The sequence below is a fragment of the Balaenoptera musculus genome, chromosome 20 (assembly GCF_009873245.2).
Source record: "Balaenoptera musculus isolate JJ_BM4_2016_0621 chromosome 20, mBalMus1.pri.v3, whole genome shotgun sequence".
In the NCBI taxonomy this organism is placed as follows: Eukaryota; Metazoa; Chordata; class Mammalia; order Artiodactyla; family Balaenopteridae; genus Balaenoptera; species Balaenoptera musculus.
In genome coordinates this window covers 8,742,947-8,759,825 of record NC_045804.1, presented here as the reverse complement: position 1 = coordinate 8,759,825, position 16,879 = coordinate 8,742,947, and the positions used below count along the sequence as shown (strand labels likewise).

Sequence of the window (16,879 nt, the reverse complement as noted above, 5' to 3'; positions counted from 1 at the left end):
CTATGATGTTACTGAAGGCGGTTCTTTAATGCATAACAATGTGATTGTCAGGCCATTCCTTAGTAGGACTTTACATAGAAATAAATCCTCTCATCAGGAAAAGTTTTGGACAGACCAATTTGCAGCTCAAAGAAAAAAAATTACAAGGCACCAGGCGAAGGTGCCCTTATCGGGCAGGCTGACCCAGGTACCAAAGCCCTCCACCCTAGGTCCACTCTGTCCCCAGGGCCTGCCCCAGGCCTCACCCCCACCAGCGGGGAACACGAGGCAACTCCAGCAAGAAGGTGCCTGGAAGGGTGATGGGCAGGCTCCTGCAGTTCTCATGGGGCTGAGCTTCCCACACCTCACCAGGGGTAGGGGACCCAATGGCAAAGGCTAGTGGCCAGAGTGGGGGACGGCAAGTGATCTTGGGACATGGAATCATCCTGTGCATCCAGGATGCGTGGGGACTGGAGTGGGTTGAATGGTGCCCCCCCCCCTCCAAATTCATGTTCACCTGGAATCTGTGGATGTGGACCTATTTGGAAAAAGGGTCTTGCAGATGTCATTAGGATAAGGTTCTAGAATTTTGGTCGTCCTGGATTATCCGAGTGGGCCCTAAATCCAGGAACAAGTGTCCTTATAAGAGAGAAGCAGAGGAGGATTTGAGACACAGAAGAAGGCTGTGTGACAACAGAGGCAGAGACTGGAGAGAGGCCTCCACCAGCCAAGGATGCCAAGGAGTGCCGGCTGCCGCCAGAAGCCAGGAGAGAGGCCTGGAAAGCATGCTCCCTCAGGGCCTCCTGAAGGAACCAAGCCTCGGACACCTTGAATTTGGACTTCTGGCCTCCAGAGCTGGGAGAGGACCAACTGCTGCCGTTGTAAGCTCCCCAAGCGGTGGTACTTGGTTACAGCAGCCCCAGGAAACAAGGCCCTCGTCAGTCAGAGGTGGAAGAGGAAGACGGCCAGGAGGGCCTCGGGCCAAGCTTCTCATCTTGGAGACGAGGAGAGTGAAGCTCTGGCAAAGAGGGTCCAGGAAGCTGATGACCGCAGCGTCCGTCCAGGCCAAGAGTATGACATGCCCGGGGACCCAGAGACAAGAGGGTAGAGCAGAGTGAGGGCAGAGGCACGCCTCCCACGGTGGGGCCTGTCCAGCTCCCTGCCCGCCCCATGACCGTGACACAGGACCCCCCCAAGCACAGTGCCAGCTCTCTCCTCCCGGGTGCAGCACCAACCTTCCTGACCGAGCGGAGAAACGTCCACATTCTCTGCAGACAACTCACTGCGTGGCCCTCCCCACCCTCCCCGAGGCCCAGCTGAGCTAAGTCACGGCCCCCCAGTGGAAAGTTCCCTTCCTGGAGAGTCTCCCTGCTGAAACACAAGCACTTGGAACAAGATAAAACTGCTTGATTTGTAAAAGCCACAAAGCCAGTCCAGAACAAGGAAAAAAGGCCGACCCTTGGCTGGAAGGAGCGGCCTGTGTCTCATCGGCCAGTCACTGCTCCGTGACTCATCCCCGCCCTGCTGACGAGCCCTCCGGCATCTTCCCAGGGCAAGGCCGCAGCCTCGGGAGGGCTGGAGGCTGCCTGACTGCGGAAGAGGACCCAGGGCCCACATCCCAAACCAGGTGGGAGCCAGGTGCTCGCGAGAGACGGAGGAGGGAGATCTGAGGTCTCCTGAGGCCGCCCTCACCTGCCCCAAGCCCCCTCCTCACCAGCCCCTCCTGGACAGCTGCTGGGCAGCGGCCAAGAGTCAGCCAGACACGCCTTGAATGCCAGCCCAGTGGCTGTGACAGCCACTTCTGGAAACTGGCGGGTGGGGCGTCTGGCCAGACAGGCCCCCGTCCACACACGCTCGGCATCCTGGCCCCCAGCCCCACCTCCGCCCGGTGCGGACTGAGGCAGCCACAACTGTCTTACGGTGTCACAAAGGGGCAGTGCCCTTGAGAAGCAGGCCCGCAGACGGCGGGGGTCCCCAGAACAGGCTCAGAAGCCCACTGGCTGTGGGGACGCGGCCTCGGGGCTGTGCTGATCTAACTCCCTCCCTTTACAGGTGGGAAACTGAGCCCAGGGCTGCAGAGCGAGACTTGCTCGAGGTCCCAGCTGGGACGGGGTGGGATTCGCTTCCCCAGGGACTGCTTCAGCTCTGAGTTACAAATAAAGACCAAGGTCAAGGTCTAACCAGGTTTGAGAAACATGGGGAGACAGCTTGGGGACTTCTCTCTTCTGGAACCAGTTTCTAACTGAGCTTTGAAAGAAGTAAGTATTTTTTAATGAAAATGCATCCAAATGAGGATTTCACAGAAAGCACCAATTTCTCCTCGGGCACATCCTGGGAGAAGGTCCCTACTTCACCTCTCGTTGTGCTGTCCTCGGCGGAGAGCGTGGTGCTCAACACTGTTATAAAGGCACAAAGCGGACTGTTCGTTCAGTTCATGAAAAGCTCCTCAAGTTTGCTTAGCCCAGGAGGTTCCAAGACATTGCCACCGCTTCTGATTCCCCAAGGACCCCCTCCCAGCCTCTGTGCCCTGGCTCTCTGGTCCCCTGGTGGTCACCCAGCTGGGCCTTGGCTTGGTCATCTGTTACATGAAGGCTGGGCCGGAGGCCCCTGGCAGCCAGGCCAATGGAGTAACCATCCTCCCTGGTCCCACAGCCTTCAGCCCTTGCCAGCCGGAGAGCAGGGCGCCCTGGCTCGCGCCCCGTGCACCCCAGCTGGCCCGCGTCACTGAGCTCAAACACACGTGAGATGCGGTTCCACCAGCCGTGCCTTCCGCCGGTCTCCGTGGCTGCCCCACCTCCTGTGGTCAGTCGCGGTGCCCGTTTGTGTGCCCTGCAGCACAGATGTGCACGCGCACACACGCACCCCGCCAGCTGCTCCCCTGCCCGTGGCTGCCCCATCAGCCCTGACATCACATTGGGATCTGATCTGCCCTGGAGCAGCAGGCAAGGGGCTGTCTTCAGAGGAGCCACTGACATGCGCCTTCCTTCCCTCTGGCCTCTTGGGGAGCCCCCCCTGCAACGCACACAGCGGCAAACAACAGACCAAGCCAGTGGCACTCGGGGAGCGACATTCTTTTCCTCACTTTGACCCAGGGGTCATCTTGGAGCACCTGAAGCCCAGAGGCTGATGCCCCAGGACGTCTCAGGCCTGCACCGTGTACCCCAGCACCTAGCTTGAGGGGTGTGCCGTAAGCAGCAGGCCCCGTAATGAATGGGAATTATTCGTGATGATGTCAGATGCTGACACAGGACGCCAAGCCCGAGAAAGAGGGGCTTCTAACCGGGGTGACTTAGGAGGGGCGGCCTCTTTTCTCTCCACTGCTTGGTTCTTGCTCCGATGGGTCTGAGCCCGCTCCAAAGTGACCCACTTGGCCTGGATCCCACACAGGGTGCGGGGACCGATCCAGGGACCTGGAAGTTCCCTCCAGCCCAAGGACCAGCCATCTGCCCTCACTCCTTGCCCCAACGTGACATTCTGATGTTCTGATCAGTGATTCTGCCCCAGAATCTGAGCGGAGCCCACAGCTCCGATCTTTCTGTCCTAAATCATCCCATCCAACCGTGGATGATCATCGCTACCCCCTCTCTGTCCACGGTGGCCAGGTGAGTACAGGACCCGAATGACACCAGCACCTCCAAGTGGGAGTCACCTTGGTCAACTCCCCCAAGCTTCTGGCAGAATAGAATAAGCTCTCTCCGCTGTACGTGTGCATACGCGCACGTGCACACACACACACACACACACACACACACACACACGCATTTGCACATCTTGTCTGGGCACCGGGAGTTCCCGGCCCTGTAATCAACACCCGGGAAGGCACCGAAATGCTATTTCAGGGAGGAGACCAAGGCGGCCTTGAAGACGGACTTTGGCTGGCAGCAAACAAACAAACCACACAGTGGACAAACAAACCACAGTCGGCATCCCGGTGCCACCACCCCGGACCCCAGCGCCAGAAGCAGGACCCCCACCCTTTCCCAGACTTCGGCGCCCACAGTCTCAGCATTCAGGGCCGTCTTAAGATGCAAAAGTGGCACATTGGGAAATGAAAGAGAAACAGTGAGGGAACGGAGAGCCGAGTTTAAATAAAAGCCCAACTTAGCGAAGCTTCACTTTTGGAACATTACGTCCCAGGACCTCAGAACAGTCAAGAGGAAAAGAAATATGTGCACAAAAATGAGTCAAAGTGACCCTCGGGTGCTTATTTCCCGAAGCATAAAGAAAGCTGTGAGTTAAGGGGAAGGGGCAGCCGGGGGAGGAGGGCCGCTTGCCTACCTGTGATCCGGTCTCTCTCCATCACTACGGATATATTTAGCAGCAGGCGGGAGTCCCGGCGTCCCCCTTTCCAGAGGCGTCCTCCCCTTTCTCACCCCGTCGCCCTCCCTCTTTCTGCCTCCTCTCCTCCTCCTCCAAAAACACTCTTTGTCTGGTCTAATTTCTTCAATCTGTTGCAATCACGAATGCATCCAAATTACCACATTTCCATGTGCTGATCATATGTTTGTGCTCCAAACTGAAGTAGCATTGTCTCTTGGAATCGGGAGGGGAAAGGCAGCGAAGGAGAGAAATAAAAGAAGAGGCGGGAGCAAGGGCCGGACGTGGGCCTTGAAAGGCTCCTGCGGTCCCCAGGGTCCTCCGGGCCGAGGACCGGCCGGCGGGGCTTTGTGCGGTGGCTCCAGAGGTGCGGCGTGCGGCGGCTTCCGGTGCCTTCTCTCCACCCCCTCCAGCCCCTCCGCCCGGGCTCGTCTCGCTGCTCCTTTTTAATATCCACTTGGAGAAGCTTAACTTAGCCTCTTGGAAACCAGCTCACAGAATCAAATTCCTGGAGACTTCCAGAGTCTTTCATTTCCCCCGGCCCGCGATGCTGCGATTTCCTTTGCTTGGAGCGTTTGAAAATCCTGGTTCCTGCCTGACCGCCTTCCCTACCCTCCACCTCTGCCGGCCCTTCACTCCCACCCTGACCCGGCCGGAAGGAGGGGCAGTCGCGCCCCAGGCAGGGGCCGAGGGAAGGTTCGGGAACACCTGCCTGGGATGAGCCCGGAGAAGTCACCCCTGCAGACGCCCGGGTGTCCCGTCTGCCTGCGGAGACAGAGGCAGCTGGCCGTCCCACCCCGGCCGAGAGGGGAGCGCGGGATGGAGACTTCCTGGAAGAGTCCTACCACTCACTCATGAGTCAGTGAGTCTCCAGCTGTCCCCTGGGAGGGAGCGCAGCTTCTCACCACCGATTTCCCCAGACTCAGCGCCTCTCTGGGAGGGGACACGGGGCCTGGCCGGGCTGGGGGCCCAGCACTGCTCCCTGCTATTCACCTGGGGTCCCGGGACTGCTCAGCTGGCAACTCGGGGGTGGAGGGGGACAGCACGTGGTCAGAGCGAGGGCTGGGGGGCACCCCCTCTGCCCTTTAAGCTTCGTTCACCGCAAGGGTTCAGACTGGCAGCCCTCTGCCCAAGACACAGAAGCAGGTTTTGTATGCCTAACTGACCCTGTCTAAAGAAAATGTGTATTCGTGCCCATGTTGAAAACGAGCAATTTCACCGAGAACTCCAGATTTTCCTCTTCTCTCGGAAAAGGGAGGGCATATAGCCACAGGGAATGAGCCTTCCTGCCTGGCCCAAGGGGCTGCCTTGAAGAGTGCTACCCTCTTCAGATGAAACCGCGTTTTCTGGATTGCTGTGGTCCCCACGCCCCGTCACTCATTTTCATTACCTGCCAGCCCCTCCTCCAGGTGACCTCTGAGTTTACAGTCCTGCCCTACAGGGCCACATGAGCCACATGTCAACACAAGAGGGCCATGCACACTTCTCTGCTGGATGTCACAAACTCCCCGTCCCCTCCTGCCCAGGGCAGGATCCCAAATGCAGTCTCCTAGCTAGCAAGGGCATCTTCTTGGGGGTTGGGGGGGTGACACCTTCTGGGAGACACCAAATAGCAACACTCCACCCCCAGCAGAGTCCAGAGGACAGCTCCAAAGGTGGCCGCCTGCCCAGTGACGGAAGGTGGGCACTGTGGTAGGCTGAACAATGGCCCCAAAGATCTCACACCCTAATCCCTGGATCCTGTAAACGGGACCTTATTTGGAGAAAAAGTCGTTGCAGGTGGGATTAAGTGAAGGATCTTGAGACGGGAGATTATCCTGAATCAGGGGGTTGAGAGGGTCCTAAATGCCATCACGTGTACTCACATAGAGGGGGGCAGAGGGAGATCTGACAGAGAGAGAGACAGAGAGAGAAGGGGATGTACAGACGGAGCGGAGAGAGATGTGAAGAGGCTGGCCTTGAAGAGCGCAGTGATGTGGCCACAAGCCCAGGAAGCCTGGCAGCCCGCAGAAGCTGGAGCAGGCAGGGAACAGCTTCTCCCCTAGAGCTCCCCAGGAGCCCGGCCCTGCCGAGACTTGGATTTCAGACTTCCGGCCTCCAGAACTGTGAGAGAATAAATTTCTGTTGATTTAAGCCCCCAAGTTTGTGGTAATTTGTTACATCAGCCACAGAACACTCAAACAGACACCACAGACAGACTTAAGAGCCAGGGCTCCCTGTACGATGTTTTCTGGTGATTATATTTCATTCTAACACATTACATTAAGCCAACCACCAACAATTAAGTTAGAACAATGGGAATCTTGGAGGTTTTTTGATTTGTTTAATCTCCTTTCTGATTTTGAAAAAAATATTCCTTACTGTTTTTCTCTGATTATAAACGTACTATATGTTCATTGTATTAGATTTAGAAACTACAGAAGACGTATGAAAAAAGAAACCCCTTTAATGCCACAGGGCACTCTTCGACACCAATTCCCGCTGCGGTGAGCAGGCCCAGGAAGGCCCCACGAGGCGGCGGACCGGGCCAGCGGGGGGGACGGCTGGACCAAGACGAGGAGCCCAGCCGTGGCCTCAGCCATCCTGACCACCTGCTTCAGGTGCCGGCTGCACACGCTGTGGATTTTGTCGCTGCGGCTGGTGCAGCTGCTGAGCACAGCTTGACCCTCGGTTTTTCCCTGGCATAGTCTGGCTCAGTGTCCATTCCCCAACCATGCCTAAAACTCCAAGCATTCTGGCCCAAGCGGGGGATAATTTGAAACCGAAAACCTGGCAGCACCGATTGGCTCCGACGGGGCCGTGTTAGTCATGAGCCGAGAAGAGGCCAGGCGCAGAGGTGGGGTGAGGCCAGGCAGTGGGAGAAGGGGGCGGCCGACCCCCACTGCTCACTGAGTCCTGGCCTCAGCACCGGCCACTCAGGGGGCAACTGGCCAGGTCAGGGATCCCCACGTGGCTTCTCCTTCTAGCAGAACATGACAGGGCTCTGTGGTTATGAAAAACTTTGTCCTGGTCTTTGATTTCACCAAGCATATTAGCATAGTAAACCAGTGAGCAGCCCCAGTGAGGGGGCTGGCTTTTGAACTCAGCACATCCCCAAATTGACCAACGCCTTATGCCCTGGGGAGGCAGGACCCGCCCCCGGGGCCACAGTTCTGGGGAACTCTGTTTGTGCCAGCCAGCAAGCCCCAGCTCCCAGCCACCGGAGCCTGCCCACGTCCTGGGATGGGGACCGTTGCCCAGCAGCCCCTTCCAGACAGTTCTAAAGGCAGTATCTCTACCCTTGACCCCCACAGACCTGTACCTGTGATCTGCATACTCCCAGCCACGTTCTTTCTGACGTCACCATCACCAGCGAGGGGCCCAGTGCAGGGTAAGGAGGAAGAGGGAGGCCTGCTTTATCTTTAAAGACACTGCTATGCCCCTTTCCACGAAGTGCGTGTGCACGCCCCAGCACCTGGCTGGGAGGGGACACAAAAGAGGCAATCCTAGTGACCCCTGAACTCCCATCACAAGCCAGGAGGCCTGGGCTGGCCCAGCCATGCGGAAAGGGGGCAACAAGCGCTCCAGGTGAATCTGACACAGGCAGCGGAGGCCTCAGGAAGGGGTTGACAAGAGGGGCACAGCCTTGTTCCTGGGATACATTCTGGGGAGGGGCCTGTGAGGAGGCGGGGGAAGAGGGATTTGGCTGAAAACACTTTCTGAGGCTTTGGGCTCAGATTCTCTGCCACCTCTCCCCCTCCCCCTCCCCTCATTCAGGTACTTGCAAATCCTCCATAGTTAGCTCCAAGCTATAGGGAATGCCAACCTCTCACTTAAAAAAAAAGACTTTTCCGTTCATTTCCTGCTCATCCCCAGATTCAACCACAGAGTTTGCTTCCCTGAGTTAAAAATAAAGAAGCTCCATCCCCCAGACCCCCTCCCGCTGACCCTCCTGCAGTCACTGCTACTGTACCTGCCAGCAAAGCGGGCAGCCGGCCGAGACCCTCCGGGGCCGGCCCCAGTCTGGCCGCCAGCAGCCTTCCAGAGCAAGACGAATTCCGGGCCCAGGGCCTGCTGCATTCCTCTCCGGAATCTTCTCTCCACTTTTTATTGCGCCTCAAGTTTCGGCTGTTCCTAAATAAATATGATCCAGCTACTCTCTGCCCTGGGGACTGCTGCAGGGTTTACTGGTGCAAACAGCCTGGGCCGGCCTGTTGCTTTGGGAGTTCTTCCAGGTCAGTGTGGAAGGAAATCTAGACAATGGAGAGAGGCAGCCCAGACAGGGCCAAATTCCACCGCTAACGGCCCTCACGCTCAGCCATCAATCCTTGGCTGCAGCCCTGCCGGAGCTGGGAGCTGGCGCTTTATTCCTAAAGGCCCCCAGCTGCCTGTACAGAGCAAGGAGGATCCAGGGGCGTGGAGACCAGGGTCCTTGATAGAGTCTGCCCCAAAGCCCCTGTGTTTAAACTCTCCAGAATACACGAAAACTCCCCGAAGAGCTGGTGTCTTTCACTTTCCACTGGGATCCCAACATTCTGTCTGCTCAGTGGCACCCGATAAAGGCTCTCTGGATGAACAATGAATCTGAAGATCCAGTGTGTAGACTAATCCAGACCAGTCCTGCCCAACAGAACTTTCTGCGTTGATGTAAATGCCGTGTATCTGCCGCGTTCAATATGGCAGCCATGTGAGGCTGCTGAGAGCCTACAGTGGGGCCAGTGCTACGGAGGAACTGAGTTTTTAATTTGTGTTAAATAAATAACTTAAATGTAAATAGCCACTGTGCCTACTGGCTGCCCTGTTGGACCCGTCTGCCTCTCCTCCTCGTCCTCCCTGGAGACATGGAGTTCTCCATAAATTCCTTCCCCAGAAGGCAAACAAAGAGAAAATCTACTTCTCAACCAAGGCAAAAGAAGACTGATATTTTTATTTTAAACTTGTTTTTTGGCCAATCCCCCCCAGCTTCTCCTATCAAGTTCAATTCAACAATATTTACTGGCTGCCTGCCATGTGCCATAAGAGCACCCAGCCCTACGGGGTGGGGAGGATAGAGGAATCCCCGCCACCCACCTGCTAACGGGATTGACAGGCTGGGTCAAATTACCCTGGAAAGAGAATGGCTTCCAGAGCTGTAACCCCTCCGGGCAGGGAGGGGAAAGCAGGGGTGAGAGGCTAGACAGGGGAGGGAAGCCTCATGCTGGGTTTACCGTTTATCCTATGAGGAGAAGGGAAGCAAGGGTTCTTTTAGTCAGAGGACCACAGCCAGGTCTGTTTTAAAGAATCCCGTGGGTGGAGCCCATCACCCAGGCCCAGGCACACCGGCGGGACTGAGTAAAGCCCCCAAACACCCGCTGGACACGGAGGAGGAGCCTCTGGTGGGGAGAAAGGGTGGGGGTGAGGGGAGACACAGAGGCCTGACCGAGACACGGCCAAGATCACGGGTGGCCCGTCCAAGGGCCATCTGGGGGGATGGTGAGTCGACAAGACCTTGGCCACCTGTTGACCTGGGGGCGCTGGGGTGGGGCAGAGGTCAAGGATGACACTGAGACTTGTCACTTGAGTGCCTGGGTGGATGGCGAGGCTGAAACATGAGAGAAGTGGAGGAGGGGGGGTGTCGGGGGGTGGGGAGGAGTAACAGCTGGGGATGCCTGCGGGGGCCCGGGTGTCAGGTGCACAGCGGCCAAAACTCTGGCGGCCTCTTCCTCTTCCTCTTCCTTCTGGCGGACCAGCTCCTCCACAAAGGACACTCCCTTCCCTCCCTCAGTGACAGAGCGAGCGGCTCTTCTGTGCTGCCCTGGAGAAAGGGTGGGCAACGAGCTGGAGGGGCCCTACCCCTCCTCCAGCGCCTATTGTCCACAGGGATGACAATAGGTACAGCTGAGTGACAGGACACTGGGGTGGGGCCCTAGCCGGGCCTGGAGCAGGGCCCCTCCCTAAGGAAGGGGTGTGTGAGCCGGGACCGAAGGCGGGGGTGGGGAAGGGGGACACGGGGACACCCGCCAGGGCCTCACGTTGGGCACCCCCCGTAAGGGCAGGGACACAGCCCAGACAGCAGCGTACCAGGGAGCTCCTTGCGTGGGTGGGGTGTCGATCACAGAGGGAAGGGGCCCTAGCTTCCTGCGGCTACTGTAACAAATCACCACAAACAGAGGGGCTTAAAATAACAAGAAATTGATTTTCTCACAGTTCTAGAGGCAGAAGTCCAAAATCAAGGTGTCAGCAGGGCCGTGGTCCCTCCAGAGGCTCTGGGGAAAATCCCTCCTTGCCTCTCTGGCTTCTGGTGGCCCCAGGCATCCCGTGGCATGTGGCTGCAAAACTCCAGTCTCTGCCTCTGTCCTCACGTGGCCTCCTCAGTGTCTCTCTTCTTATAAAGACCCCAGCCATTGGATTTAGGGCCACCCTAACCCAGTATGACCTCATCTCCAGGCCTTTAACTAACCTGTAAAAGCCCTATGTCCAAATAAAGTCACTTTCTGAGGTTCTGAGCGAATATGAATTGGCGGCAGGGGTGCGGTTCAGCACTGTTGAACCCATCACTCAAGGGATGAGGGTGGCACTGGAGCTCAGGCCACCACCCCCAGAGGTACTTGAAGGACGTAAAGCGGGACCCGGCCACACACCAGATGTCAGGGCAGAAGGAGAAGGCCCCAGGGATCCCAGCCAGGGGACAGACGGGCTGGGCTGGGCAGGGCAGCAAGGAGGTGAGGAAGCAGATGCAGGGGAAATGCCATGGGTGCCGTGGGAACCAGGGCAAAGGTTGGCCAGCAGCGCCCAGGGTGCCTGCTCATAGCACAGAAAGGTGGTGAGGGGTGAGAGCAAAGAGGAAGGCCACTTGGGAGGGCCCGGGGCAAGCGTCCCAGAGCCCAGGCAATCTGCCCAGGGGAACACACACAGGCCCGGGACGCATGACAGTGGGTCCAGCAGTGTCTGTAAGACAGGAAAGCTTCATGGGCCTCCAGCAACAGGCCGAGGGGGCGAAAACTCTGCCCCCCTACGCAGAGGAACCCCCGCCTGCCCGCGGTCAGAGCAAATGAACTAAGCTACACGGAGCTGCGTGGATACATCTCAGTCGTCCCGTCTCGTGAAAAAGCAAAGGGCAGCAGCTGACTCCCCTCGGACACGTGATGCGATGCTGCCGGGGTCAGGAGCAGACGGCATGTCGTCTGCAGACACACAGCACGCGGTACAGACACACCCGGCAGCGAGCAGTTCTAAATTCAGACAGCTGCTCACCTCGGCCGGAACAAGGTCACCCAAGCTCTTGGGCTGCACCTGTAACACCTTATGTCTTAAGCGGGATGGTGGGTGTACAGGTATCTTATTATATTCTTCACATTTTTTTAATATGTCTAACAATTCTATTTTTTTGGGAAAAAAAAAAAAAGGCCAGAAAGTGAGTGAGCTGGTCAAAGGGTGACCGTGGGTGTAGTCTGAGCTGACAGACTGTGGCTCATGGCAGAAACGGCCATCTCTGGCCCAGTCCCAAACCCAGCCTCGTGAAAACCTGAAATAAAGGAGGAAACACCACGACGAGAGCCCTTGGCCTTCTGGGGAGGAGACGGGGTGCAGGGTCCAGACACAGGAGCTCAGGCAGAGGACGGGACAAGGGTCAGGCTGGGAGGAGGGGAGGGGGACGGCGGCTCCGAATGGGGGCATTCTGTGAGGTCAGAGGGACTGGGGGTCCAGGAAAGAAGCCTGCCTGGACCAAGGTCTTGGCCGCAGGGAGGCAGGGGTTGGAAAAGGGAGGCAGGAAGATGAGGAGGGGTGTCTGGGCCGGAGCCCGCAGAGGCCCCCAGAGACTGGGTTTCGTGTGTCAGCAGGCGGTCCCATGCGAAACCCAGATCACGGCTTTGCGCTTGGGCAAATTATGCCTTAGGCTTCCAAGCAGAGCCGTGGTCATGGCTGCCAAGTGCTGATGGCACAGAACTGGCCTCTCTGAGCACAGGGAAGTAATGGCCAGAGGGAGGCTGCGTTCTTGCAGCCCCGGGCGCCCGGCCTCCTGAGACCTCATTCCTGGAGCGCAGGCGTCTCCCCCAGCCCATCACGCCGAGGGGCCTGGAGATGCAGCCCAGCGGCTGAAAGGGAGGGACACGGAGAGGCAGACAGCGGCAGAGGCCAGGGGCTCCGAGAAAGGCTTCCAGGAACAGAGCAGCAGCCGGGAAGCCCAGTGGTCAGCAGCGCAACGTGTCTGCAGGGGGCGGAGCTCTCGCTTAACCACGGACGTGAATCACTCACCACCCCAAGGCCTCCAGCCGGCGTCACCCTTCCCTTCCCACACCCGGCCCGTCCTGTACCGCAAGGGCCTCCTACACACTCATGTGGACGTCCAGCCTCCACATCACATGTCACCTCACGTGCCCCCCACCCCGCCACTCCCAGCAAAGAGCCGCCATCGGCCACCACACGGGCCTGAGGGTGCCCAGCCCACTGGCGGGGGTTGCCTCTGGAGGACAGACTTGGAGAGAGGTCGAGCTGGGCCCCAGGGGCATTCGGGTTCAGAATTCTGGGGTCCCAGAGAGCCAGCATGGGCTCGGATTGTCTAATTTCATAACCACTAGCCACAAGTAGATATTAAGTGGGAATTAATAAAAAATAAATTAGTTAAACAATTCTATGCAAATGAATGAATAAATAACAGACAATGTATACTTCAGGTGCTCAATAGTCACGTGTGGACAGTCGCTAACGTACTGGACGATGCAGATAGGGAACACTTCCACTGACACAGAAAGTTCTACTGGACAGGGTTGGTCTAGAAGGTGGGGCGTGGGCTCCGGGTGGGCACATCCCCTCCTGTAGAACAGCTGCTACGTCGCCGTTATGTCCCTCTGCCGATCCAGCCTGGGGTCTGACACCCAGCAGGTCCTCAACACACTTCTCCCACCTCCTAGGGGAGGCGAGTCCCTTCATCTCTGGGCCCCAATGTCCTCTGACAAGAGACCACGGATCAGGCACAGCCCCTGGGCCTGGCCGCTGGACGTGACAACAAAGACACAAGGCAGGCTCCCATGCTGGCCACGCCGGGGGTCTGGGAGGCCGGAGCCAGCCGGTGGGGAGAAGCCGCACAGACCCCACCCCCGAAGCACCAAGGTTGAGAGGCGGAGCTCCACACCCCCTCCACCCCCTGCCCACCCAGGCCGGGCCGTGGTTGGGAGAGTCTCTTCGGAGCATGTGAGCAGTAACTCCTGCCCCAGACAAACCAAGGGGGCCAAGGCTGACCTAGCCACTTACCCGGGCCAGTCGGGTCGCCAAGCTTCCGGAGACGGCCGCTGGAGGTCCGCGCGACTCCTAAAGACAGGGGCAGAGGGCAAAGGTCACCCAAGGCCACTGGGGGAAGGTTAACACTGGGCGTATTCTCACCTCCGCTCCTGCCAGGGGCTCCAGAACCAGAAACCCGTCCCCTGTGGGGCCAGAGGCCCCAGTCCTCCCAGGTAACGCCTGGCCCCGGCAGCCACCTGCAGCTAACAGCCGCTGCCGTCCGGATGCGCGCCAGGCACTGGGTCAAAGCCTTTACACACCTTCTCCCACCTAACCCTCAGTACTCCATTTTGCAGATAAGACAGCCAGGTCTCAGTGGGGTTGAGTCACTTGTCTGAAGCCACACAGCTATGAGGAGTTGAGCCCAGGATAAAGACAAGTCCCTCAAACTCCAAGCCCTGGGCTTGGCTCCTGCGTGCTGGGCTGCCGGGACTGTCTGCGCGATGGAGAGGTGCTGGCACAGGTCAGGCACGGGCCAGCCCCGGTATAACCTGCATCTACCTTGTTGGGAATTGGGGTTTCCCTGTCCCAGGGTCTGTAACATGGAAGAAGCCGGGCTGGATTGGGGAGCATGGAGGACAAGCTGTTCTCTCCCCCGCCCCCCAGGATGGAGCAAGAACAGAGCCCCAGATTAACGCGGCCTCGTGCCTCTCCACACGCACCCCTCGGTCCAGCATTCAATCCTCGGGGAGGCTCAGGGCAGGCAAGTCCCAACTCGAGCAGATTTGCTGAGGTGCTAAGCCGGCCAGACTTCAAGAGTTTTCTAAGAGGGAGTGGCAGGCGGCCGCCCTATCACTGCCAGGTCACGGTGCTCTAGGGTCTGCTGCCTGGATGACCAGGCCGTCCTACAGAGGACGGCAGGGACACCCACGTTGGCCCAGTGGAGGCCTTCCCCACGGACAGCGAGACACAGTGGAGAAGAGCCTGCAGAGCCGGAGGGGCCCAGGTTGCACCCGCCTGCAGCCTCTGCCATCCCACATGCACCCAGAATGCCGGGGTCAGAGGGGCTGGCTCCTCCCCTGCAGTCCTCCAGAGAGATTATTCACGCCTTCATTCATTCCACAAACCCACCCTTAAACTATGACCAACCAGGAGTGAATGCAGTCAGCTTTGTTTCAAAAGGTTCCAGAGCCCTGAGCAGGGCAGCCTGCAGACCTGGTCTTCCGGTCCAGCTCCCCCGGGGCACACGCACTCTCCACATCTGCAGGATGACTCAACAGCTGACAAGACGGGAGAGGTCTGTCCTTCAGGGCCTGGTATTGACAGATACCTGCCGCTAAGCCCTGGCCTCTTTCTGGGCTGGGGAGGACGCCAAGACGGCCCCAGTTTTAGCTGAACTCACCCACCATGTAAATAACGCTGCAAGAGATGCACGTGACATGCGGTTCTGATGGGGGGGTGAACACCGGGGCCTGGGGTGACTGGCGAGGCTTCGAGGAGACAGGGGGCCAGGAAGGGGAGTGGCAAGCTGACCCTTGAAGGAGGGCCAGGTGGACACGGGGCTCTCACAGCCACTTCCAATGCCAAGGCTCCATGACAACCACGGGCTTGACATCCATTCTCCCACTCACTCAACATGACCATCCCACGAGGCAGGTGTCACCACCCCCATTTCACAGATGAGGGAAGAGAGGTTCAGAAGCCCTGAAGTTGTCGAGTCTCCTACAAAGCCCCCAGCCCCACCCCAGCCACGACGGGGACCATGATGGTTGACTGTACGTGTCAGTTTAACTGGATCATGGGGTGCCCAGATATTTGGCTAAACACTACATCTGGCCCTGTCTGTGAGGGTGTTTCTGGATCAGATGAACGTTTGATTGGTGGGCTGGGTAAAGCAGGTCACCTCCCCAGTGTGGGTGGGCATCTTCTAATCCCTGGAGGGCCTGAACAGTACAAAAGGCAGAGGAAGGGAGAATTGTCTGCCTGACCACGTGAGCTGGGGCACCCATCTTCTGCCCCAGGACTGAGCACCAGCTCCCCTGGTTCTCAGTCCTCAGACTTGGACTGAATCCACCAGCGGCTTCCCTGGGTGTTCAGCTTGCAGACAGTAGACGGTGGATTCCTCAGCCTCCATAATTTCATGAGCCAATTCCTCATGATGACTCTCTCCCTCTCTCTCCCCTATTGGCTCTGTTGCTCTGACGAACCCTGACTATCAGCGGCCTCACACGGCAGAGATGCGAGCATCCTTCCCCAACGCCCCCTTGACACTGATGAGAAGTCTGCCCCCCTGCTGAGTGATGAACGCTCCATCCTTCCTCAAAAGTCCAATCAGAATGGTGATTCCAGGCTGGTCCTGCCAGACAGACAGGCTGGATGGACCACAGCCTCAGACCTGCGGGGGGCAGGAGGGCCCAGCATCCAGCTCCCAGAACTGACCGCCCCTTAAGACCAGGAGAGGGCACGTCCAGAGTGGCTCTAGTGGGGCTGCCCAGGGCTGGGGAGGAGAGGGAGGTGGGGACAGGCACGGGTCTCAGGGCTGTTGAGAGGGCAGAGGAGTGAGTGTGGGTATCCCCGGCCCCAGCTCCAGCCTCACTTCCGCCATGGCTGTGACCTCCCTCCAGACGCCTAAGTGGGATCTGCACTGCATACAGTGATACATGAGAACTCCCAACATCTGTCCCCCGACGCCACACACGCACACGATGAGCTACTTAGAGGTCAGCTGTCTGGGCTGAAAGTGGCACCAATGAGCGACAGCTGAGCCCATAAATCCAGTGAATCCCCAGTATGGAAACAGCATGGCAAGGAATGGAGAAGGATCGGCCACACATTCCTGGGGATCTAGTCACTTCCGGCCGCGCGTCCCCCCAGGCCAGCTGGGCGCCCACCCTCGCCCCCGCCTCTGGCTTCTGGACAAAGATAAAAATGAAGAGGGTCTGTTCAGGTTAAACCCCAACCCCAGGCATCTGATCCCCAAGAACCAAACCCATGGTCAGGGTGGAGACATGGTAATGAGGAAAACAGCATCTGTTTCAGATTTCTCCGGTGGAGTTATGTTTTATTTACACTGTTTATTTTTCAGATTTCCCAAAACGTCCAGCTGGTGCCAGGCAGCCCCTGGCACAGAGAAGACGCCAAGCCTGCTCCCTTAATAAAGAATGGGAAGCAGCCGCCCGGGGTTCCCGCGCTCCAACCAGCGTCCCGCCCAGGGCCGCCTCCACCGCAGCCCTGGGAGAAACCCCAGAACAAGAGCAGCTGCAATTCAGTTCCTTGGACCTAACTACTGAGGCCTGTGTCCGAGACCAGCGAAGAGGTGGCCAGAAAAGCCTCCAAGACATCTAAAGGCTCAGTCCTTCCAGTTGAGAACCGAGTTATTTTTATGTGATTTTTAAATAAAACATAC

The 16,879-nt window shown here is 58.1% G+C and overlaps 1 protein-coding gene across 3 annotated transcripts in view; it reads right to left on the bottom strand.

The window, feature by feature from the left end:
- Window positions 1–16,879, bottom strand: part of SEPTIN9 (septin 9) — a 166,172-nt gene that overhangs the window by 137,063 nt on the left and 12,230 nt on the right. Inside the window, exon 2 of one of the 3 annotated variants that reach the window (XM_036836224.1) lies at window positions 13,507–13,563. The exons of 1 other annotated variant lie outside the window; for it this stretch is intronic. In XM_036836224.1, coding sequence (XP_036692119.1) covers window positions 13,507–13,563 — 57 coding nt within the window. Of the gene's footprint in view, window positions 1–4,257; window positions 5,120–13,506; window positions 13,564–16,879 lie in introns of those variants that run through there. One more of the 3 variants, XM_036836225.1, reaches the window with a different exon arrangement.